Genomic DNA, 24,244 nt, shown 5'->3' with positions numbered 1-24,244 from the left:
AGTAAGTTATCACCAGTAAAGGACACCACTCCACTTCGATGCTGGCTAGATCTTTATTTTAAACAGCCCATAAAACCGAAAATCAAGAGCAACAGCAATTATGCATGTGCATGACTGATACAGTTACAGTACCCAATCACGTCATACAAACTTTGCCAATAAATTAAAAAGTGAAAAAACAAATACAGTGCATACCTAAAGATCATCAGTACATAAGTGAGAGAAACACAGCCTAAGTAAAAGTATTTGCATATCCTCTAGCTGTTTAACATCACCCTTTAAAAGCTAACCAGACCCATTCTTGCTCTGTGCAGATTATCGTACAAGCCCTGGCCTGAATCGTCGCCTAGCCCCAGGGACAAGGACACAGCTCTTGTGTCACCTCCCTCACAGGGGCAGGAAGGCTGGTTACACCCTGAGCATCAGCGTTTGCCTCCCTGTGTACCCCGAAGCCTGGAACAGTGTAGCAGACACTCCTGGATCACTGACGCACCTCCACCTCCCGCCTGGCTCCGCGGCTTGGGCAGCACTGCAGGTGCTCTGCACCGGCTGCGTCTCCCCTTGGCGGGCTGCCCCTGCTACCAGTCCCCTGCGCGGGATTTTCAGGGGTACCTTATTTGCACACGATTTGCCCAGCATGCATCACTGAGTAAACAGGCCAAGCTTATTCTTGTTACTGCTTTATCATTGGTTTCATCTGGACCATAAACATCCATCCATCAATAAATAAAATCATTGGTTTAGCACGCATATAAAAACCACACCGCCTCCCACTGGTAACTGTTTAAAAAGTTCTTCATGTTACCCCCTACACAAGCCTCAATAAAAAGACTTTCTTTTCCCTCAAGCTCAGTAAAGTTTCAAGTTAACAGTTTTAAGTACTGCTTGGACAAGACATGGGCTTCGGTTCAAAACATTTCCACACTTCAACACTTGACTGCATGAAGTCCATGACTGTGCCGTTTTCACCAGCAAGCAGCAGGAGGGGGAAGTGAACAGTACTTGCTGTTGATTTCCTCTCCAGGTGACTGAAACAGTCCTTTTACAAAGCCTATCAATCTAATCCAGCTAAAACGAAAAGCAAAAATGTCACTTGAGTCAGAACCAAAGCCTGTGCGTATCAGGATTCACAAGAGTTCTTCTTATCCACGGCCACTTGCTTTAAAAAATATCGTATAAACAAAGCCTTGACTTCCTTCTCCTACTGGCCAGGACAGAAGGGTGTGAAACAACCCACGTCTTCCTCCAACTCAGTATTTATAAGGCACTAAAATAAAGCCACAAGCAAAACCCCCCCAAACCCCCAAAACCCAAAAAAATCCACATAAACTGACCCACAACGAGTAAAAACTGAAATTAAAGCTTGGCTATATGAAATAGCAGCATTCTTTTCAGTAGTCTACAAAGCCAGAACGTTGACATTTTGGGGCAAAAGCCCAATGCACTGTTAGCCAATGACAAAGGACCTAAAACCTACATCCACTTACCCTTTATAATCAAAATCATTACAAATCTGATAGGCACAAGTAAAAAGCATTTTCCTCACACCTCCATGCTTCGTTTCGAAACTGAAGCCGCTGTTAGGGAGTTTTAACTGCTCTGCTGCGGTTGCAGGACTGTGTAAACCAAGCAGCCTGGTTCCACACAACAGCCAAAGATGACAGTACCATGGCTAAGCTGTTCTACTGCTTACTGACCGGAGGCAAATGTTTTTAACATCGTGATTCATTTGACAATGCGTTCAGCTTTGGCACCTATTTCTGAGTCCTCCCTATCATTTCCAAAAGTAATGTTAAATATCTATAGTACACAGCTGGTGTAACTCCGGTATCTTCATCCTTTCCAGTTATTTTGCTTCTGCTTGGAAATAGATGAATTCACCTATGTCACTACATTAGATACAAAGGCTAGCACTTAAGAGTTCTTAAAAACAATCACTTTTGAGTTTGGAAAATTGGTTTTAAAGCATACGAAGAAATACTAAACATAAATTTATAAAGCAGGAATTCATACCTTTAAACATCAACAAGAATAAGCTTATTTGGAGAGCAATAAAGCTTTTTTTTTAAAAGGATATACTGACTAGCTATAGGTAAATTAATCTTTCCCTGATTGCTTGATTAGATCATCCAGGCTCAGTGCCTCGCAGCTTTGCAGATTTTGTCATACACTTCTGGAAAGGCATCCTTGCAATTCATTTGCTCCCTCAGCTTGTGGTATAACGAACCATCAAACATATCCCAGAACTCCTCACGGGTCATATAGCAATCTGCATACAGCATCTGGAAACTGAAGAGGAGGGGAAAAAAAAAAATCAATAGAGACAGAGATTCAATACTAATTGCACCACAAGACTTGAAACAGAATTTTCATTTTAAATAAAATTTAAAATTAATTAATAAAATAATTTGGCAGGGAAGCTGTCCAAACTTTAACAGCCTGTGGGATTCCCGAAAGGACTGTGGCCAAAACAGCACTTGCTCTGAACTGGCCTGAAACAAGTCAGTATGCAAGCTCAGCAGCTGTCAGCCAGGCTGGCTAACCCAGCCCTCGGGAAGGGAGTGGCCACCGACCCACGCTGCCACCACCTCTGCACCGCAACTGTGTTATGCACAGACCTGCTGAGGTCTTTCCACACCTGGGTGCATGGATGTATTTTGTTGCAGCAGAGGCTCGACACCCAGATAATTAATGATAATTAATGATAATTAATTATAATTAATTAAAATTAATTAAAATTATATTAAAATTAATAAGATTAATTAATAAAATAGAAAATGTGGAAATTTTAATTTAAAAAAAACCAAACAAAACAGGGCAAGGTATGAATAGCAAATATTCACCAAAAACCCCCACGAAAAACGCTTTATAAAACCAAGCAAACATAATTGCTCATGTGGGTTATGCTGGGACACTCAGCCAATTATTTTGTGGATTTAACTTTACTGTGATCTTTTTTCCAAGAGGAAGTAACATGTATCAGTGAAAACAGCAGAATGCTGCTACAGTCATTTTGGTGAAGGGGAAGATGGGGAAAAGAAATCAATTAAAATAACTGTTGCTTTTAACATATGGTTCAGAACACTTCTTTAGCCACCAGTGTATTGATACTTTCATTAGTTTTGCTACTACAAAGAAAAAAGAAGGACTAAAAAATGTGTATAAAGCAGTGGTTCCCGTTTGGACATCCGAACCATGGGCTGCCAAACCTTCTGACACCTTGTATTCCAACAACTTGCGTTCACAGAAACACAAGTCTAGAGAGAACTTCAAAAGTTCCCCCAAACCAAGAGTCCCGCCCCTTACACCAGAACCCACATATAACCTAAATCCTCCCTGACGAATACTTTTCTAACTGCTTTTGAAAGCCTGCTTTCCTTTTTCTCCCATTAAAAACCTTTTAATTCCAGCTTCCAAAAATGAGAAGTATTTTTCCTGCACGCTTTCTTATGATCCATGGAGGTGCAGTCACGGTGTGTCACAGTAGCCTGTGTTACAAAATGCATTCACGCACATGTAGCAATATGTTCTTTGACTTTTTAACAGTTCCTTTGAACCGTACATTACAATATAACCAGGAAGGCAAAAGTCTGCCAGATCAGACCAGGCCAAGAAGATAAACTTGTAGTGCAAATGAAGCAAAGTGTAACAAAGGTCCATTTACAAAAATAAATGAAATCCGTACTTAGCTGTTGACTCTCCCTTACATCCATACTGTGCTCTCATAAAATGCAGCTGCATGACACTACAGCAGTAAAACTGTTACATAAAAGCTCTATTGTTGCGTGTGATTACAGAAGTGTAAGATTAAGCATTTATCCATTGTTCATTTCTTCGTGACAGGTAGAGAAGAGACAAAACTTTGCTAGTAAAAAGGTTTAAATTATAAGCTTAATTTCAAGTTAATTAGAAAAAGCTTAAAGTTCACTTTTGGTTGCTTTGTTCTCTGGCAGATCCTTATTGCAGCTAAAAGTCATTTACACTCTCCAAGTCATCTTGAAGCAGATTCACTGTTGTTACTCAGCCACATGGGGTGTAATCAGTGTTAGACTGAGAAGCAGGTCAAAACAGAAATGTGGATAAACTACACTGATGGTGTAAAAATACCGTGTAGTTGGTTTTTGTTCCTGAGAAACAAGCCTGTAACTGCTTCTCCACTGACACTACTACAGCAAACGAGGCTGGCAGGAGCCTGTGGCAGATGGTGGGTACATATCTCACGCCTACTGTGGTCCTATGTAAGAAGAATTGGGGCAGGGAAAAGGAAGCTATGGAAGCACAAGTTGTGAGGGAGGAAAGACTCCCACCACCGCACAGGGACTGCGGGGGAGAGTCAAGGCTGGCCTGGCTGTGCGAGGACACACCGGTGCAAGGACGAGGCAGAGCTGCAGCATGATGCTGCAAGGACTGCAGGCACCACAGCAGTCCCAAGGGCAGGCAGGGAAGCTGTCCAAACTTTAACAGCCTGTGGGATTCCCGAAAGGACTGTGGCCAAAACAGCACTTGCTCTGAACTGGCCTGAAACAAGTCAGTATGCGAGCTCAGCGGCTGTCAGCCAGGCTGGCTAACCCAGCCCTCGGGAAGGGAGTGGCCACCGACCCACGCTGCCACCACCTCTGCACCGCAACTGTGTTATGCACAGACCTGCTGAGGTCTTTCCACACCTGGGTGCATGGATGTATTTTGTTGCAGCAGAGGCTCGACACCCAGAGCAGCCTGGAGCTGAAAGGATGCCTAGGTGACCTGAAGCTCCCAAACACATTGCAAGAACTTCACCACTGCACTCGTTCATTTGGTTGGTTTTGCAATCAAGTAATAAAAGCGAAATCATAATTAAAAATTGTAACATCAAAATTAGTAACTAAAACTACTTTTCAATGATTGCGGTTGTTAAATTATTGTGACATTGAAGTGCTGTGGGATTAAGTAACTGGGATTAAACCACACGAGTGTAAATTACATGGCATTATTACTGTTCTAAGGAGTGGGATCCTTACCCATGCACACTTCTTACAAACTTCTCCATTTGCCTCATTGAAGCCCTGGCTTCAAATTGTTTCCTTTTGGGCTCTCCATAAGCTCCTATATCCACGTAGAGTTCTGTTTCATCCCCTTTTGGGTGGACCATGCCAGGATTATTGGGCAATATGAAAGGACATAGCCAAAGAGGGTACACCTGCAGAAGTAAGAAAGTGCTTTATCACTTACTTTTAACAAAACAATCCTTTAAGATTTCTCTTAATAAAGGTAACAAAATGAAGAGTTAAGGGGACTTCTTCCTCATTTGCAACTGAAACCTACACAGCTCTTCCTTTCCAACTGTCTTGTTGTGGTTCTTATCTGCACTTTCTAATGACCCTAAAGCAAACAGATTGAAAGGCTCAGAAAATGCACTGTGTCCTCCTAGAATTACACCTCCTCCTGCTTAAATATCTGAAATGAAAAAAACCAACAAACCAAACCCATCCCTGATCCCTAAGCAACTGAACATATAATCTGAGTAAAAAGAGTTTTCTTTTCCAGGCCAGTCCAAAATGGAAATTGCCAAGTTTGTACTTCTTATACTAGCTAAAATAAAATCAGAAAAGCAAGAAAGGGAAATTAAGTCCTATAGTTGTGGTTTAGTGAGACCACTAGTCATTTCAGGTGAAAGAAAAATCAGTTTAAGTTTTACTAAGTGATAAAAATCTTCTAGAAGTGTTGGCCTTCTACTGAAGTGTGAATCTAATTTTTTTAAATCTTTTTTTTTTCCTAGAAAGCTGTGTTCACTTCTTCTGCAGCCTTGCATCATAGACTCGCAAAGCACAGTACTCCCCAGGATACAACGACCTTTTACAGAAGCAGATTATTATGCCTTATGATCAACAAGTCAGTTATTATTATACACAGTCCAAGACTCGCTGCATTTTAAAAACCTGTGTTCTTACGTTAAGGTCAGCGTGGAAGGTTTGGATAGATTTTTCAAGGCTCTTCATTGGCACCAACATGTCCTGTACAACATGGTGTTGCTCATACAGCTTTCGAATAGCTTCTCCTTGGGTGAGTTTCAACAAAGAGATTTTTGGAGGAACCATCCAGCCAAACAGGTAACGGAAAATGGGGTTATTGCCAAAAGGAATGATATCCTTTAAAAAGGAAAGAAGAAGTTTGACTTTAGATTGTGCAAGTGAACCAAAAGACAATACTTCAGAATTGTCAGAGCAATATTAAGCCAGATTTTCAATACATCTAACTGCTGATACTTTTGCTAAACTACTGTAATACAAATATGAACAAACAGGAGAGGCCTGGACTGAACTTAGGTACACAGCCCTGCCTAAACCTCCCTTAGTTACGACGACCGATTTTCAGTCATATGAATCACAACACACAGCCCCAAACACTTTTAGAGAATGAAGTTCAGAGAACAACAGGCTATTATCTTAAAACAGCTAAGGAAGGAGTGCATAAGAAGCTAAACCTACAGAACTCTTGCAAGAAGAAACACATACAAGATCAGCTCTTACAGGAATTTTAAAGCTGTAAAATTTAAAGTACTTCCTGCACAGCCAACTCCTGTTTAACTTCTCTGGGAACTGAAAGGATCCAGTATCTCACTCCAGACATTCAAAATGCAGCAATGGGTATCTTTTAGAATGCCAAATGAAGTCTTGCGTAAATGCACGTCACAAATACTTTTATGAAATTCAAATGACCTCACTGCATAATTACTATTCTGTGTTTAGGCAGGGTAAATTTTCAGCTGTAATTTCACATTCACGTTTTTTCCATCACCTGCCTTTGAAATTCACTTAGTAGGTCTAAAAGCTTAATGCTGAAATATGTACTTACGGTCTAAATTCAGAAAAGCACTAAGAATTTAGGAGGTTATGATACAATGCCTTATATATAAACAAGTGCCTTTGGATTTGTCTTGCCCAAATGCAGGACTTACAAATTTGCCATGAACTTCACTGGGTTTTTCCGCCATGAAAGAAGTGTTGCCAAGGGGAGGCAGGCACATTGTACCTACAGTGGGAAAAAGCAGAGTACCTTCCTGCAGATTTTATTTTAATTTTGGAACTGGTCTTACCTGGAGCTCCCAGAAGATACTGCGTGTATGTCTATGGTAATAATGTCTAGCTGGGATGTATTCTACTCCGGTTGTGTCAGCTTTCAAATACTTCTCCACATGCTTAAAGAACCACGGCTTGTAGTAGTTGCCAATTCTGTTTATCTACAAGAAAACGTGCATTCATCAGCAAACACCAACACAGATAACAGTTACACCTTACCAGACAACATTAAGTATGTCCCCCAATTCCTTTACTGTGAAGAATCAATGTGACAGTTTGAGTAAGATTGTCACAAGAGATCAAGGGAGCCTTCATTTCTCCACATGCATGTCATCTTCTTACCTTTCTTGTCATTAAGGTTTAATTTAAAGAAGGCTTGCTAAGGCTTGCTTGTTACAAGCCAGCCAAGAGCCCATGAATATGACAGAACTGGATTCCTAAAATACTGATCTCTCAAACCATCATTACTCCAAAGTCACATTACGACAGAGGAGAAACACCCAGGCTGAGGGTTGCAGTGAACAGTTAGTACGTCTCTCCTGTAAATGTCCCTCATGTGTTATACTAATATTAACTGTATTAAAAGCTTGCTGGGAGAGTTACTCTGAATTAACTGTGATTTAAAACAGCACTGTTCTGTACACGAGAAAAGATAATTCTCTTCTTCCTTAGGTACTGGAATGAAAAGGCTGTAGACTAAATTATTTGCTAGAATAATGAAATCAGTGGGTCATTTCTTATCGATTGAAGAGATTTAGACTACAGACTGCGTGACAGTAGCAAAGAGCTGCAGTCTAAAGTATTCTGATGGACAGATCTAACTTTTAGTCCCACATTAAGAGGCTGTTCCAATCTTATAATGATTCTGGTTTTATATTGGCATACAGTATAGCTTCAGTTAAACTTTGCGGGCTTTTTTTTTTTTCCTTTGTGAGTAACTTCACTTTAGTTACCTTGCTTTGCTCAGCTTCATCAGTCAAGACTCCTGTCATGATGACTGCTTCTTCCAAAGAATACAGAAGTCCTTCCACAAAACTGTTCTCCTTTTTCTTAGATTCTTCAGTAAACTTTTCACAAATCTTCTGCAGTCCTCTCACAGGCTTATAATGTATTTTGACATATTTCTTGGCAGGAATCATTTGTATTTCTGCTGCAACCAGGAAACCCAGAGTACCACAAGACCAAGGCACTGCATAAAATAGGTCTGAATTTTCAGTCTGCAAAAAGTATGTCATACCAAATCATATATCCATACTGACAACTGTCAACGACATTGTAAATGATAGCAAAATAACATTTTGTCTTACTGGTGAACATCTCACAAGGCTTCCATCAGCAAGAACAAGTTCATAGGCCACACAGGTGTGTTGAAAAAGTCCATAGATATGGGACGAAGACTCAATGCCAGTTCCCATGATCAGGCCACCTTGCCAAGAGAGCACATAACAAATCTAATGAAACACACTCCAAAATGCAGGAAGTTTTATGAGAACAAAACCCCACTTTTAAGCTCTGGGCAAGACTTTCAAGACTATTTAAAAAAAGAAAAAAAAAAAAAAAAAAGGGTTAAGTGCCTATAAATACCACAACAGAACATAAGGTTCAACAGAATATTTCTAAAGCCTTCAAAATAATGCAACGTTACTGCATAAAAAGCTAATGAAAATGCAGCAAAATCAGTGAGTCTCTCATCATCACAATGACCCTTACCTACTGTAAGATCATCAAGCTCTGGTACCACTGGAATAGTCCAGCCCATGGGATTCAGGTGTGCAGTCAACTGGCCCATGGTCACCAAAGGTTCTACACAAACAACCTGAAAAACAAAAACAAAAAAACCCCACCACCACCACCCCCAACCATAAATTAAGTGTTCACCATTAACAATGACAACATACGGCTAACTGGATTGTACTTCCATCTGTTATCAGAATTCAGAGACTTACTTTCCTAAGAGCGCTACTAAAAATAGTTGAAACTATTTAGTGATTCCTCCTCTGCCTCAACATCTTGTTGCTCAGTCCCCAGAACCATAAATCAATCTGGTCTTTTAGACTTCAGCACATAAAAGCTAAGCAATTCCATATGCTGGGTTTTTTTGATGCAATGATCCAAGCACACATTGTAAAACCTGAAATTTGACAGGTCTACTTGCTACAAAAATCCTTTGTTCTTTATGGAATCTAATTGCCTCTTCAGCTACGGATACAGTAACTTCATTATTATGAAAGCTTTGTGATGACTTTGTTACCTGTCTTTCAGTGTCCACTTCCAGAACATCCATTAAGTTGATCATGATGTTCTTATGAATCTTCTTATACTTCCCAACACGAAGTGATACAGTCAACCAGCCAGGCCGGCCAGTGCACATGTATCTTTTGCTGCCTTCGTTTTTCCATTCCCGAACCTGCAAGAGGTAACAAGTGAACTGACACTGTCAGGTGCACATGTTGTCAGTAATATGTATCAGAAACACTCTTCCCTCACTGTGAAAAAACATTCAGAAATACTGTTACTCCTCTACATGCAGGTTACCTGCAAGTAACAATGCCTGGATGTCTCTATGGTGAGCAGCGACACTTTGGAAGTCTCTCTGCAGACCTCTGAACTTCTAAGTAAAATACCACCAGAGGAGTCTAGTTATATAAAGGAAGCATTTCTAATACCTTGAGGCTTTTGGGGTTTTTTTGGAGACAGGATTCAGAAAACTAGCAAGAAACTAACATGGAGTTTTAAAAATCCACAGGAAAAGCTATGTGCTAAGGGAGGTATTATCACCGTCATAAATAATCTTAGTTCTGTGAAGGTTAATAAGCAATGCCTCCTCTGAAACACACAAAAAACAGTCTGAGCCTGCAAATGAACAGGCAAAGAGAGAAAAGTTGAGACTGAAAACGTGTAAGCCAAACACATGATCCCCTAATTTTGCAAAGCCGCAGTGGTTAACATCTGGAGAACAAACCTCAATTATATAGCATTTTCTTCAAAGCTCAACCGCTACTACAGCTGGTGATAAAACCCCCAACCCCGAATCCTCAAAGAATAACTCCGTGCACATTAATATCCACCCGTATCTGCAACGGACACGAGAGTCACAGAAGAAAACAGAAGCAGACGTGACAGAACTGACAGAACTGCCACAAATACTAGAGAGCGCAGCAACACGAAAGCCACCTGCGTTTCTGGGTGGAGGAGGAAAAGTTTTGGCTCCCCTTCGATCATCTCTCGGAACTAACAAGGCTGAGAAGGGGGATGTAAGGGGTATTGAAGGGCGGTACCGAGCCCACCGTTAGCAGACCAACATTTTCACGGTACAGACGGGCGCCCCGGCCACGCACAGCGCTCGCCACGGAGCAGCCTGCAGCCCAGCGGCCCCACAGCCGCTACGGGGACCTGCCGGCGCTTGGCGCCGCAACTTGGAGCAGAGTTTCAACGGGAAACAACCAAACAAACCCCTGAAGGGCCGAGACCCCCGCCGGCTGGCAAACACCCCCCCTCACCCCCCTCCGGCTCCGGCTGCCGCCCCGGGCTCAGGGCCGCGCCGCCAGGCCCCGGGCGGGCACGGCAGAGGGGGGGGGGCGAGGGCCAGGCTCCCGCGAAGCCGCCCCCCGGCCCGGCGGTGGGGGTGCGGGGCTCCGGCCGGGCCTCACCTGCGCCTGGATGTGGCGGACGCGCTGGGCGTGCTGCCGCGGGGCGCTGTGCAGGCGCCAGACGGCCCAGGCGCGCAGCTGGTAGTAGACGTCGAAGAGGATGGAGAGCGGCAGCAGGAAGAGGCAGACGAAGACCCAGCGGTGGTGCACCAGCACGGCCTCCAGCCCCCGGTGCCTCACCCACAGCAGCAGCAGCAGCAGCCCCGCGCCCAGCGACCACACCGGCGACATGGCGCCTGCCGCCCGCACTCGCTCCCTCACGGCCGCCGGGACCCCTCCATGCCGCGCCCGCCGCTCGCGCCCTCGCCGCCCGGCCCCGCCCCGCCACCCGCGCGCCCGCCCCCCATTGGCCGCGGCCGGTCGCCGCCGTGAGGCGACGGGAGGGGAGCGGCCAATAAGAGAGCTCCGGGGAGATCGGACCAGGCGCTGAGGGCGCCGATTGGCTGCGCGCAGCGGGCTCCGCGCTCCCCTCATCGCCGCGGCCGCTGGCCCCCCCGCCCGCCGCCCCCGCCGTGAGCGGTGAGGTGTGCCCTTCGGGCGGCGGGGGGACCCCGGCCGGGAGGTGGCGTGCAGCAGGGTCGGGTCCCCGGTCAGGGCCGGGCCCCCCGCCGGGGCTGGGTACGGGTCATGAGGCAGGGGACCGGGCCCGAGGCAGGGCTTGAGGGGGGGTGTAGGGCAGGGAACACAGGGCCTGAAGGAGCGGGCACCCCCCAGTCAGGGCTGAGGGGTTATGCCGGGGGGGGTCAGGCCCTTGGCAGTTGTGTGGTGGGGGTGCCGTGGTGGCCGGTGTCCCTCGGCCAAGGGGCTTACACCGGGTGCCTTCGGGTTGGGGGGCAGGAGCAGAACAGCTCCGCGTGCCCCTCTTGTGCGCCCCGGTGGTGGTGGCTGAGGTGCCAGGGGACCTGGCAGCGCGGGTGCCCCCTGCGGAAAGTGCCGTGCAGCCTGCTTCCTGGGAGGAGGGAGGATACCCCCCTCCAAAACACAGCTTGCTCTCCAAAACCCGGCAGAAAGTTCCTCTCCACAACGGAGGAGCATGAGGGAAAATTATAAAGTCTGTGAGGAAGTTAAAGCTTTTTTTTTTTTTTTTTTTTTTTAGGTAAAATCCATGATGTCCCTGAAGAGGTGTGCTGTTTGAGAGGACAGTGGCCGAGGTGCCTTGCAGGCAGTGACCACCCCAGGAGATGCTGGCGCAGCGCGGAGCAGGGTCCCTGGTGCCGTCAGGGACCCTGCAGTGGCAGAGGGACCTTGCCGCAGCACCGCTGGGTTTAAGAGAGGAACATGGTGTCGGTGTTTCGTGAGGACCCTGCCACAGTGAGGTAGCACACTGATGTGTCAGATAGTGCCTTTTCCTCTTTGTCAGCAGGACAAATACCTTGTTACCGAAATCTGGGAATAAAGAACTTATCAACATCAATGTGATGCAGATAAGCAGACACTTCTTTATTAACGGCCGGGTGCGTGAGTGAGTGCTTTCACGATCAACGCACACCAAGTTTCAAAATCATACACCTTATCTAGGACTTGCTCATACATATTCATTAACTATTCATGCATAAACATAGTATTCCCCGAAAATCATTAACATACTCTCCTCCCATATCCGATTCTGCGCAGTAAAGGTTAGAAAGGTCTGGAAATGGGTCTGGGGTATTATTCGGGTAGGTGGTACATGAGTCTGTGGTCGCGTTGCCCCCTGCCGGAGTTACCTTTTACCTGCATTCGCTGTTTCTTGGCGGGTAACTACGAGTTGCTTCATTCCACTCTCCCCAGTTCCCATTAATTCTACATTTTGACATCTCAATACGTTCTCCTAGGCTACACACAAACACTGCATCCAACCATGAAACTGTTACCTAAGTTCTAAACATTCCTACTAGGTGATTCTGACCAATCCCTTCGGCCTTGGTGCGGGGCTGTACAGAGGATTTCATAGTAGCTGTCGGTTGCTTATACAAACACAAATTCCACTAAAATATTTCTTATAACTCTATATTCCTATTTAAAATCAAATGTGGTTAATTAATTCAAACTAATAGCAGATATGTAACATTTCCCCCCTTTGAAAGTGTTGAAAATTATTTCAATACTTTCACATTATTTACATAGCATTTGTTTCAGCATATTTTGGTGGTGGACTGTATCCTCATGGAATAATTGGTACTTCTCTCATGATCATGCAATGAACTGCGATTCTGTTGGTAAGTTGTTTCTTCAGACAGGCACATAGCAGCATGATCATCAGAAAGACAATTAGTAACAGAAACAGAGTTTTGATTATCCAAGAGCTTAGATTCCATCCTAATTTGCTAAAAATTTTTCTCAGCCAATCTCCTGACATATTTTCTCGAATTGATTCTGTTTCCTTTTCAATTTTGCCTAGTAACTCCAGATCATGCTCCACATCTTGAGTGACATTTGGAATATGAATACAGCAGTAGTCCAATTTATCCTTGAGATATCCACATACCCCGTGCTCTTTAAGTAGGAGCATATCTAATGCCATTCTATTTTGTAAAGTCATCTTGGAAGTCACCTGTAACTGTATATTTGATTCCTTAAACCCTTTCTTGGTGATGTTTATTAACTTTTCTACCTGACCTGTTAACTGATAAAGCCATTCTCTGTTTCTATACGAGGCTATAAGATTCAAAATTGATTCAAGAGCCCAGCCAATTTTTACTCCTGTTGATGGTTCGTTCCAAGTATTATCATTTGTCTCAGACCTCTTGGTTCGTTTTAATTTTAAACTTTCCAAGGATCTTTTAAATGGTGATTTCTTCCAAATCGGGCACAATGTTGGCATGCTTAAAGTAATTTGTTTTACCTTACCATCTAATGGTAAATGAGTTGTCCAGGTTCCATCACTTAATGCCCAAACTAAATGTCTTGGACTTAGAATGGTAGATTTTCTGCAACTAAACAGAGTTCCTTTCCTGGGCGTAAATGTGCTGGTTAAATTGAGAGTATTCTTAAGACCTCGGCAAAACCAACCATATTTTAAAGCAGCTGTCAAAGGAGGAATTCTTTGAATTATTAAGTCTGCATTGCTGCAATCGTACACCCTTTCACATTTCCACCATGGCACTATTTTATTCTCCTTCTCTCTAAATGAAGTTGCTTTATCATTGACTGAGAGTAAAACTGCAAAAGCTTTTCCATCCCAGGTAAAACACCAAGGAGTTCTGGCCATGTACTGAAATTGAGAAAATATGGACATGGACCATACAGAGCCCCATTGTTCTACTAATTGCATACCTTGGCCATTTTTGTTACACTTCCATTCCATGATAATTTTGCTCACATTGGTTTTAAGTTGTTTGTCATATGAACACCATGCTACTGGGGATTTGGACCCCCAGGAGGAAGAACTTGAGCTATGGCACTAGGTCAGGATCCTGTTATAAAATCATAATTCAGTAGGTTTTTTACAATCTTTCTTTACCTGGCGACTTCCACTGTTTTTTGATAACCTTTACTTGTTCATACCATTGAGTTACTGGCCTTTGTTCACAATAAGTGGTCTCATTTTTATGTTCCAGATTGGTCAGATTCATAGTTAAAATTCCCCATGGAATAGATTCACCTACTGTCCTTGGTATTGGTAAACAAGCAGTAATTTGCGTAACATTCTGCAAATTGCCAAATCCTTTAATCAATCCTAACATCAAGTATTCCTCAAATGTTTGTTTGGGAATGTTAATCACTTGTTCTGTTTCTAGTTGTCTTTTGTTTCTATCCACCAAGTCAGCCCATGATCCTACCAGCACTACTTTCCAGCATAAAATCCAAAGAACAATCAGAAGCTGATATGATAAATTAGACATGTTTCAGAGTCGGTTTTAAAGTCTTTGGGTCATGGTTAACAATCTTCCATGGAGTAGGTGCTTTCTTCACCTGAGTATATTATCCAAGCATCTGATTCTGCAATCTTGATAGCTGTAAAGGTGGTTAACAGTATCTGGAAAGGTCCTCTCCAGCGCTCCTGCAAAGGTTCGGAGGTCCATGTTTTCAAATAAACATAGTCTCCTGGTTGAAAGTCATGCACTGAGTTTTCCAGGGATAAAGGTTTATTCCAAATTACTGCACTCTGAATTGCAGCCAAAGTTTTCCCTAGAGAAAGCAAATAGGTATACACATCTTGTTTTCCTTTTACATGTATGTTTGGATTTGGTTCTGGAGACTTATATGGTTTTCCATATAATACTTCATAAGGACTGACTGAGGTTCCACTCTTTGGCTGTACTCTAATTTGTAGTAATGCCAATGGAAGTGCTTGAGGCCATTTTAGATTAGTTTCTTGACAAATTTTACTTATTTGTCCTGATTCATCCTTTCTACCTTCCCACTAGATTGTGGCCTCCAGAACGCATGTAAATCCCAAGCAATACCCAATACTTTGCTAATACTTTGGACTATTTCGGCAACAAAGTGTGGACCTGTCAGAAGAAATTCCAATAGGAACTCCAGTTCTTGGAATTACTTCTTGTAGTAACCACTTCACTACTTCTTTTGTTGTGTGGTGCGACTGGGAAGGGCTTCTGGCCATCCTGTAGAAGTATCAACCCCCACCAGGATGTACTGGTACCCATTTTGTCTAGGTAACTCTGAGAAATCTACTTGCCAATAATCTCCAGGTTCTGTACCAGATTTTAACCTACCCATTTAGACTCTTTTCTTAATCACTGGATTATTTTTCAAACATACTTCACATTTTGCAGTTCTCATTTTAGCTAATCCTAACATTTTAACTGATACTACTTGTTTCTGTAAAGAAGTTACTAAGGCTTCTGCTCCCCAGTGACATTCCTGTTGTCTTGTTTGGATTGCTTGTCTCATCAAAAGAGGTGGAATTACTACTTGTCCATTAGGAGTTACCCACCATCCAGCTAGGTTTTTCTTAGCATTTAATAACTGACCTAATTTGTCATCTTCTGAATATCTTGGCTTGTCCCTGGGAAGGGTTACTGTTTTAGAAGGAATTACTGCCATCTGTAACGTTTGTTTCTTTGCTACCTTTCTTGCCGTTTTATTGGCCAAATTATTTCCAGCAATTTCTTTTGTGTTCCCAATTGGATGTGCCTTACAGTGCATGATTGCTACTTGATCTGGTTTCTGAACTGCTTGTAATAATTGTAAAATTTCCTTTTGATGCTTAATGTTTGATCCTTGAGAGGACAATAGCCCTCTTTCTTTCCACAAAGCCCAGAGGACATGCACTACTCCAAAGGCATATTTTGAGTCTGTCCAGATATTTACTTTCTTTCCTCTACTTAATTCTAAGGCTTGAATCAAAGCAATAAGTTCTGCTTTCTGGGCTGAGGTGGTACTCACCAGTGCTCTTGTTTCTATAACAGTGGTATCTGTTGTTACTGCATATCCAGCGTATTGGACTCCTTGCTCCATAAAGCTGCTTCCATCTGTATATAATTCCCAGTCTGGTTGCTCCAATGGTAAATCCTTCAGATCTTCACGACTGGAATAAACATACTCGATAGTAGCCAAGCAGTCATGTTCCAGTTGTCCTTCTTCCTGTATGGAGCTTAAAAACACTGCAGGATTTATCAGGTTAGTTGTCTTTAGAATCACATCGTCCTGTTCAGTCAGTACCATCTGGTACTTCATCATTCGGCTTGGAGACAGCCGGTGTCCCCCCTTTTGTTCTAAAACAGTTATCACCATGTGTGGGACATAGACTGTTATTGTTCTTCCCAAGGTCAATTTCCGAGCTTCTGGTATGAGCATTACTGTTGCCGCCACTGCTCGAAGGCAGTTTGGCCACCCTCTACTCACTGTGTCCAGTTGTTTGGAGAAGTATCCGACTGGTCATTTCCAGTTTCCTGACTTCTGAGTTAACACACCCAGTGCAAGGCATTGTCTTTCATGAACAAACAACTGAAAATCTTTGGTTAAATCCAGAAGTCCCAAAGCAGATGCAGACATTAAGGCACGTTTTAACTCTACAAAAGCCCTTTGCTGTTGTGGGCCCCATACAAAGGGAGAATTCTTTTGGGCCTTATACAACAGTTTAGCTATTAGCCCATAGTTCGTAATCCAAAGGCGACACCACCCTGTCATTCCCAAAAACGCTCTGAGTTCATGAGTATTTCTCAGCTCAGGTATACTGCAAATGGTTTCTTTGTGATATTTTCCTAATTGTCGCTGCCCTTTTGAAATCTCAAAGCCCAGATATATCACAGTCTGGCGGGCTATTTGGGCTTTCTTCCTGGATACCTTGTACCCATTTAGTCCAAGAAAATTCAAGAGGTCAATAGTTACCTGTACACAAGTAAACCTTTCTTCTGTAGCAATCAATATGTCATCCACATATTGTAAAAGTAAATGTCCGGGCCTTGATTTGTCCTGTTTCCAGATTTCAAGCTCCTTTGCCAGCTGGTTTCCAAAAATTGTTGGACTGTTTTAAATCCTTGGGGTAATCTTGTCCATGTTAACTGCATCTTTTGCCCAGTTTGTGGATTTTCCCATTCAAAAGCAAACAGTTTTCTGCTTCCCTTTTCCAAAGGTATACAAAAGAAAGCATCTTTCAAATCAAGCACTGTAAACCACTGATAAGTGTCCTTTAACGCTGTTAACAATGTATAAGGATTTGCTACTACAGGATAAATGTCCTTAACTATTTGATTTACTGCTCTCAGGTCTTGCACTAACCTATATTCACCCGAGGGTTTTCTGACTGGTAAAATAGGAGTATTATACTCAGATTCACATTCTTCCAAAATTTTGTACTCCAGAAATTTATCAATCAATTCCTTTAGTTCCTGTCCAACTTCTGGTTTGATTGGATATTGCTTAATTTTTACTGTCCCTGCTCCTTCCTTTAAGTTCATTTTGACAGGCTCTGCTAGTTTTGATTTACCAGGAATATCTGTTTCCCATACTGTAGGATCACTGCAGAATCCACCTCTGGTGGAATTTCCTGCTCCTTTACCTTTTCTTGTATCATCAAGATTTCTCCCGTTTTTGACTCAGGTATTTTCAAGAAAAATTCTCCTTCCTCAAAAACAATTTGTGCATTTAATTTGGATAACAAATCCCTTCCTAACAAGGGTACCGGACATTCTGGTACATACAAGAATTCATGTGTAATTATCTTATTTCCAAATTTCAAATCCAGGGGTTGCAGGAATGGCCCGTTTTCTTCTTTCCCTGTTGCTCCTATTATATTGGCTGGTTTTGCTCCAATTTTTCCTTTACAGGTATTTAATACCGAAAATGTCGCTCCTGTATCCACTAAAAATTTAACTTCTTTTTCTCCCAGCTTAATTATAACCAGAGGCTCAGCTGGGTTCCCCTCCGGTCCCCTTCAATCATCTAAAACCATTACTTTGGCTATCTCCTGCTGAACATTTCTATTTTTAGGACAATCCCTTTTCCAGTGTCCTTCCTCCCTACACAAGGCACACTGATTTATTCCTAAGGGGGTATTAAAATTCCGATTACCACAGTTCGTAAATCCTCCCCTTCCACTGAGCCCTCGTCCTTTTCCTCTGCCTCTTCCTCTGCCTGCCATCTCTGTCATTATGGCCAGCAATCTACTTTTCCTGATTTTTCTTTCCTTTTTTTCTCTGTTGTAATATACTTTCCATGCTGCCTCCAGCATTTTATTCAAACTTCTTGAATCTTCTCCCTCAAGTTTCTGGAGTTCCTTTCTTATATCTGGTGCTGATTGGCTCATAAAAATCAAAGCAAATTGTATCTGAGCTGCCTCTGTCTCCACTCTCAAATCAGTATATTTTCTGGCAGCTTCCTTCAGTCTCTCCAGGAATGTTGAGGGAGATTCATTCTTATCTTGTCTCACTTCATATAATTTAGACCAATTCAAAGGTTTAGGCATGGCATGTTTAACTCCATATAAAATCCATTTCTGATACCGACTCAGTCTTTCTCTGTGCCCCACATTATTTGGATCCCACTGCGGATCCCCAGATGGGAAATTCTGCTCTAATGTTCCACCTGTTGTTCCACTCAACACAGCCACTTCTGCCTGTGCTTTGCCAGTCTTTAATACCATCTGCTTTTCTGTATCATCCAACAAATTATTCAGGATCACCTGTAAATCATTCCAGTCCGGGTTCTGCGTTCTGATTATAGTATCTACCACTCTGCCCACTCTTTCAGGATCTTCTCTATAAATTCCTGCTGCCTGTTTCCAAGCCATCAAGTCCATAACTGAAAAAGGCACTTTCACATACACTGGCCCATTATTACCAACTCCCTGTCGCAGGGAAGCTATTGTTTGTGCCTGTTGTCGAGTTCTTCGGGAAACAGGGTCCCGAATTGCAATCTCGGACAGTCCCTCCTCCACATCCTCTATTCCACTACTTTCTGGTTCCTCCACCTGTTCCTGTTCCCTATATTCTCGACCCAGATTCCTTTCTCTCCTAGGAGGGAATATATCTAATTCTGGTCCTTCATCAGTTTCAGAGACAATTCTCTTCTTCAAACAATCCTTTCCAATCTCACAAGTTGAACAACATTTTTTCACTTTCTTATTATCTGAAGTTATAGCCATTACCAAATTATCTCCACTAGTTAGCTTGCATTCATTCTGCCAATCCCTTCTCTGTCTTAAGTAAAAGAACAAATCTACATATGGCATTTCACTCCATTTCCCCTGTCTTCTACAGAACAGCATTAACTGCAGAGTAGTGTTATAATTCAGTGTCCCATTCATGGGCCACTTTTCCTGATCATCCAATGTATACAGAGGCCACCAATTATTACAATACTCAATCATCTGACTCTTTGGCAGATCATCGTGTAAATCTCCCCAATGTGCCAATAAACATCCTAATGGAGAATTTTTCGGGATTTTGTCATTTGCAGCCAGATTACCCATACTTTTACTTTTAAACAAATGAGTTAACATAGATGCCATGGTATAATCACTTTACAATACAATATACAATCACTCAAATCTGTCACTTTGATCCGCGGATCCGAACTCCACACTCGCTTTGTGCTCAATTGCACGTCTCACCCTTACAGCCACACTCACACTTTTCCACAATTGTTACCTTAAATAAAGGTATATAACACAATATTACACACTCCTTAATTCTTACTCGGTATACAATCAAAGAAAATAAAAAAAATTCCACAAAATAACACAGGAAAAATTTCTAACTTCTTGTTAGAGGTGCTACCTTTGAGAACACTATAGCATATAGCTTCTCTTGTCTCCGCAATCCACTATTGTCCAACGCTGCGCAGCTTTCGCCATGTCTGATAGGCGGACATATACAGTGGGACTCTAACCCACTTACTTTAGTGGAACTCTAACCCACTTACTACAATTACACACAAGAAGTGTCTTACCAAAATCCAGGGAACGTCGCGAAGAGCCTTATGGATCGGGGATCGATGGGTATCCCTGAGAAATCCTAAGAGCCGGCTGGAACCGATCAGGTCCCCGACTCCTCCGGTCTCTCTCAACGAAGTCCCATCTGGGTCGCCAGAAAGTGTTACCGAAATCTGGGAATAAAGAACTTATCAACACCAATGTGATGCAGATAAGCAGACACTTCTTTATTAACGACCGGGTGCGTGAGTGAGTGCTCTCACGATCAACGCACACCAAGTTTCAAAATCACGCACCTTATCTAGGACTTGCTCATACATATTCATTAACTATTCATGCATAAACATAGTATTCCCCGAAAATCATTAACATACTCTCCTCCCATATCCGATTCTGCTCAGTAAAGGTTAGAAAGGTCTGGAAATGGGTCTGGGGTATTATTCGGGTAGGTGGTACATGAGTCTGTGGTCGCGTTGCCCCCTGCCGGAGTTACCTTTTACCTGCATTCGCTGTTTCTTGGCGGGTAACTACGAGTTGCTTCATTCCACTCTCCCCAGTTCCCATTAATTCTACATTTTGACATCTCAATACGTTCTCCTAGGCTACACACAAACACTGCATCCAACCATGAAACTGTTACCTAAGTTCTAAACATTCCTACTAGGTGATTCTGACCAATCCCTTCGGCCTTGGTGCGGGGCTGTACAGAGGATTTCATAGTAGCTGTCGGTTGCTTATACAAACACAAATTCCACTAAAATATTTCTTATAACTCTATATTCCTATTTAAAATCAAATGTGGTTAATTAATTCAAACTAATAGCAGATAATGTAACAACCTTTGCCTTTAGCTGCCACAGGAGATACTTGGGAGCAGCAGGCTGGGAGGGGTTGCTGCATCAAGGTTCAGAGTTCAGCTGTGGCAGGCAGCCATAGATTAGAGCAGGGGTCCTCAAACTTTTTAACCAGGGGGCCGGCGCGCAGATGAAGTGGCAGGCAGTCATCTGCGGCTGCTTGGTTTCCCCCCCAAACCCCTGGCGTGGGGGGGGGGGGCGGGGGGGGTTCTGTAAATACCAGGGGCCGGATTGAGGACCCTGGGGGGCCGTATCTGGCCCGCGGGCCGTAGTTTGAGAACCCCTGGATTAGAGTCTCCTTCAGACAACTCAGAGGCTTTGTTTTGAACCCTGTTCTTTTTTTTTTTTTTTGTCCCACTGCTTTTATTGAAGACTAGTCTGAAACTTCACAGCTCTGATATTTGGAAATGGTCTCCTCATTCCCAGCCTAAATTTATTCATGGCCAAATTATATTTGTTGTAGTTGTGCCTAGTCTGCCCAACAGCTCTTTTCCTTCTTACATCCCAGTTGATGTTATCTGCTTTTATTTACCTATTTGTCTGCTGACTGAAATTATGCATGGAAAAGAAGTTTCCCGTGCCCTAAGACAGGTTATTTTAACCTCTCTGAAGGAGCTAAGTAATTATTCTTGATCTGAGTGTGATCAAGTGCAGGACTTGTTGGATAACAGCATCATTTATTCATAAGGGAAGATTTATTCCGTGTAAGGCCCTAGGCAGAAAGAAGGGAGTAGGTGAGCTCAATTGAGATGTGAAACTGCTTTAAAACAAAAAGAGGAGTGAATAACCGTTTAGATTATGATGAAATTGCCTGTGTTGCTGTGCATACAGCAATGCTCAGCATAGAAAATACAGGAATCAGAAGGGGATGAGGGAAGGGGAGACAGATATTTTAAATGCTGACGTTTTTCAATTTTAATTATTATAGGTGTGAGAAAACATCATCCAACAATCTGTGTAGGCTTAGGAAAACATCATCTGCAAATCTGGTTTGAAAGGCTAAGGTTCTCTTGGTATCTTTGTATGACTAAAATCCCCGGTCTCTTCAATTAAATTATCATTGTAAGTGTGTTTAAGCTGTTAGTGCTTCTTAAAAAAGCAGCCTTCTTCCTCTCCTCCCTCCCCCTCCTGCCATCCCATCCACCCACTCATGCTGTTCTGGGCACGCTGTGCAGTACAAATGCTTCTGCTGTCACTCAGTAAAACAGGTTGGGGAACTGATCTGACTGAAGAAATGAACTGGGTTTTAAATCGATTTTTTTTTCTGCCTGGCTCAGCTCTCTGGTGAAGCTCACCCCACACACACTTGTGTAGGTGTGGTGCAGTGAGCAGAGCGGGGACCTCTCGTTGTCCCCGCCAAAGGTACCCATCTCCTTGGTGAGAGCGCATCACAGATTGCCCTGCCAATACTGTGCAGGACTGTTCATTACCAAGCAGGACTTAGTAATAACTGTGCAAAGACTTTTGGACAAAGAAAGAATGACAAGGTTTGTCTAAGGAGACAGCTAAAAAGGGCTTGATAATAACGCACAGAGCGTCTGAGCTACGGACAAATTTAGGCTGAAAACGTAAGAAAAGTATCAAGAGGCATTTCAGTGTGTTACAGATTTGCTAATGGTTAGAATTAATTAACTTAATTTGATTTTATAAAATAATTTTAATAGAAATATAGAGGAATAAGAAATATATTTTAATGAAACTAGTAGTTGCACAACAAAAGCTGCTATGAAATCCTCTGTACAACCCTGTACCAGGCCAAAAGAATGGGTCCGAATCATTGAATAAGAATGTTTAGAACTTAGATAACAGATTTGAGATTTTAGATATTAAGTCAGTTAGAGATTTCTTTGTATTTGATTAGCCTTCTGTAGGTAGAAAGTGTATTGAGATGACAGAATACAGAATTAATGGGAACTGAGAGCAACCGAATGAAACAACTCGTAGTTACCTGCCAAGAAATCATGAACTTTAATAATTGATATGAATAAATTGTATGGAATAGGGACAATAAGTTAAGTGTAAATATATTTACTCAAAGAATGTAGGTATAGTAATTAGGTCATGTAACCATATAGTTTGAAAGAAATAATTAATGAAATAACTAATGAAAGAAGGAGTCTGTTTTCTCTTTCTCTAACTTTCTCTAACAAGGGGCCTGTTTATAAGTTCTCTAGAGGGAGTGACTAAAAGAAACAAGAAGAAGAAACAGATGGTCGACAAGGACATAAATTAGCTCAGACCAATAAGAACACTGCAAACTTGCAAGACCATCACATTCCAGGCAAAGGGTGAGAAGTACACCATGAGGAAGACCTACGGCCTTCCTCCCAAAGACCACTGCCCACGTCCCAGAGACCCCTGCCCACAATTCTTGGAAGAATTTGCGCAAGCGCAAAGGACTGATAAGCTAATTAACATAAGAAGCGAGAGTATGTTAATGATTTTCGGGAAATACTATGTTTATGCATGAATACTTAATGAATATGTATGAATAAGCTCTATATAAGGTGTATGATTTTGAAGCCTGGTGTGCGTTGATCGTGAGGAGACTCACTCACTCACCCGGCCGGCGTAAATAAGTGTCAGCTTATCTACATCGCCTTGGTGTCAATAAGTTTTTCATTCTGAGATTTTGGTAACAAGTGGAACCAAAGAAAGGCATTGAAAAGCATTAGAAAGCCCCTTTTTTCGTGCAAGCTCTCATAGCCCTGGTACTGACTGCCACAGAGCTGCTGTTGAGTGGTACCAGGACGTTGAAAGGATGAGCCTTTTAATAGTAATAGTTATGAAAAGTAATGAAGAATTTGGGAAGGCTGCAAGCCTTCTCAACTCAATAAACAAAACAACCCATGGTTACTAGGGATAGGAGTGCTTTTCCCCAATCACCCACCTTCAGGTTTCCTGCACTTTAGCTTGGCACTGGGCCGGTGCTGTCAGAAATGGGATGTGGTTTCAGAGGGCTGCAGGGAGATGGTGTTCAAACTGCTGTGTGAGAAGCTCCCTCTACCGAGAAACCCAAAGTACGTTTGGTTGCCTGAAAGGACAAGCCTGTTGGGGAACTGGAGTGGGGCTTTCTGTGCGACACTGGGCGGGTTGTCACGTGCTGTTCTGGAAATGGGCCGGGTGGATCTTGAGCGGTTTCGTACATCGAGTAGTTGAAGAAAAATGTCAAAATAGAGGGAAATACTGTGAGCTGTTTTATAGACTGATGATATCTGAACAACTGGCAGAATATTCCAGAGGGATGACACATACTTATGTATTAGCTCTGAAAGAAAAAAGTCATTTTGTGACATAGCAAGATTTAAAGCCACCCCGGTTTGGGGACTGCTCTGTGCCTTTCTGAGGCAAAGCAGGTCTGTACCA

General features: G+C 42.7%; 2 protein-coding genes and 1 long non-coding RNA gene across 3 annotated transcripts; 1 reads left to right on the top strand and 2 right to left on the bottom strand.

The window, feature by feature from the left end:
* Positions 1-34: 34 nt before the first annotated feature.
* On the bottom strand, positions 35-11,194 carry DHCR24 (24-dehydrocholesterol reductase). The gene is made up of 9 exons (XM_080406211.1): positions 10,706-11,194; positions 9,307-9,462; positions 8,766-8,871; positions 8,363-8,481; positions 8,009-8,272; positions 7,073-7,216; positions 5,928-6,125; positions 4,998-5,176; positions 35-2,289 (listed from the first exon to the last, which is right to left on the bottom strand). The coding sequence occupies exons 1-9, from the start codon at positions 11,177-11,179 to the stop codon at positions 2,136-2,138; spliced, it is 1,794 nt and encodes a 597-aa protein (XP_080262337.1). The 5' UTR covers positions 11,180-11,194; the 3' UTR covers positions 35-2,135.
* Positions 11,195-11,212: 18 nt separating this feature from the next.
* LOC308071195 lies at positions 11,213-12,113 on the top strand. The gene is made up of 2 exons (XR_013931008.1): positions 11,213-11,323; positions 11,802-12,113. It is a non-coding gene; the product is annotated as an uncharacterized lncRNA (long non-coding RNA).
* On the bottom strand, positions 11,336-21,574 carry LOC308071180 (uncharacterized protein). The gene is made up of 2 exons (XM_080406214.1): positions 16,037-21,574; positions 11,336-14,815 (listed from the first exon to the last, which is right to left on the bottom strand). Exon 1 carries the CDS (start codon positions 19,599-19,601, stop codon positions 18,027-18,029), a length of 1,575 nt encoding a protein of 524 aa, XP_080262340.1. The 5' UTR covers positions 19,602-21,574; the 3' UTR covers positions 11,336-14,815; positions 16,037-18,026.
* Positions 21,575-24,244: the final 2,670 nt, after the last annotated feature.

Source organism: Falco punctatus (assembly GCF_963210335.1).
Source record: "Falco punctatus genome assembly, chromosome: 11".
Taxonomy (NCBI): domain Eukaryota; kingdom Metazoa; phylum Chordata; class Aves; order Falconiformes; family Falconidae; genus Falco; species Falco punctatus.
The sequence above is the reverse complement of the archived record's forward strand: the minus strand, read 5'-3'. Positions and strand labels throughout refer to the sequence as shown.

Excerpts from the sequence above, each read along its gene's own strand:
- LOC308071180 (XM_080406214.1), bottom strand. The coding sequence starts at position 19,601 with ATGGCATCTATGTTAACTCATTTGTTTAAAAGTAAAAGTATGGGTAAT.
- DHCR24 (XM_080406211.1), bottom strand. The coding sequence starts at position 11,179 with ATGAGGGGAGCGCGGAGCCCGCTGCGCGCAGCCAATCGGCGCCCTCAG. Across the intron at positions 7,217-8,008 it reads ATGAAGCTGAGCAAAGCAAG|ATAAACAGAATTGGCAACTA; the intron begins GTAACTAAAGTG and ends GTTTTCTTGTAG. Across the intron at positions 2,290-4,997 it reads TTTGTAAGAAGTGTGCATGG|TTTCCAGATGCTGTATGCAG; the intron begins GTAAGGATCCCA and ends CCTCCTCTTCAG.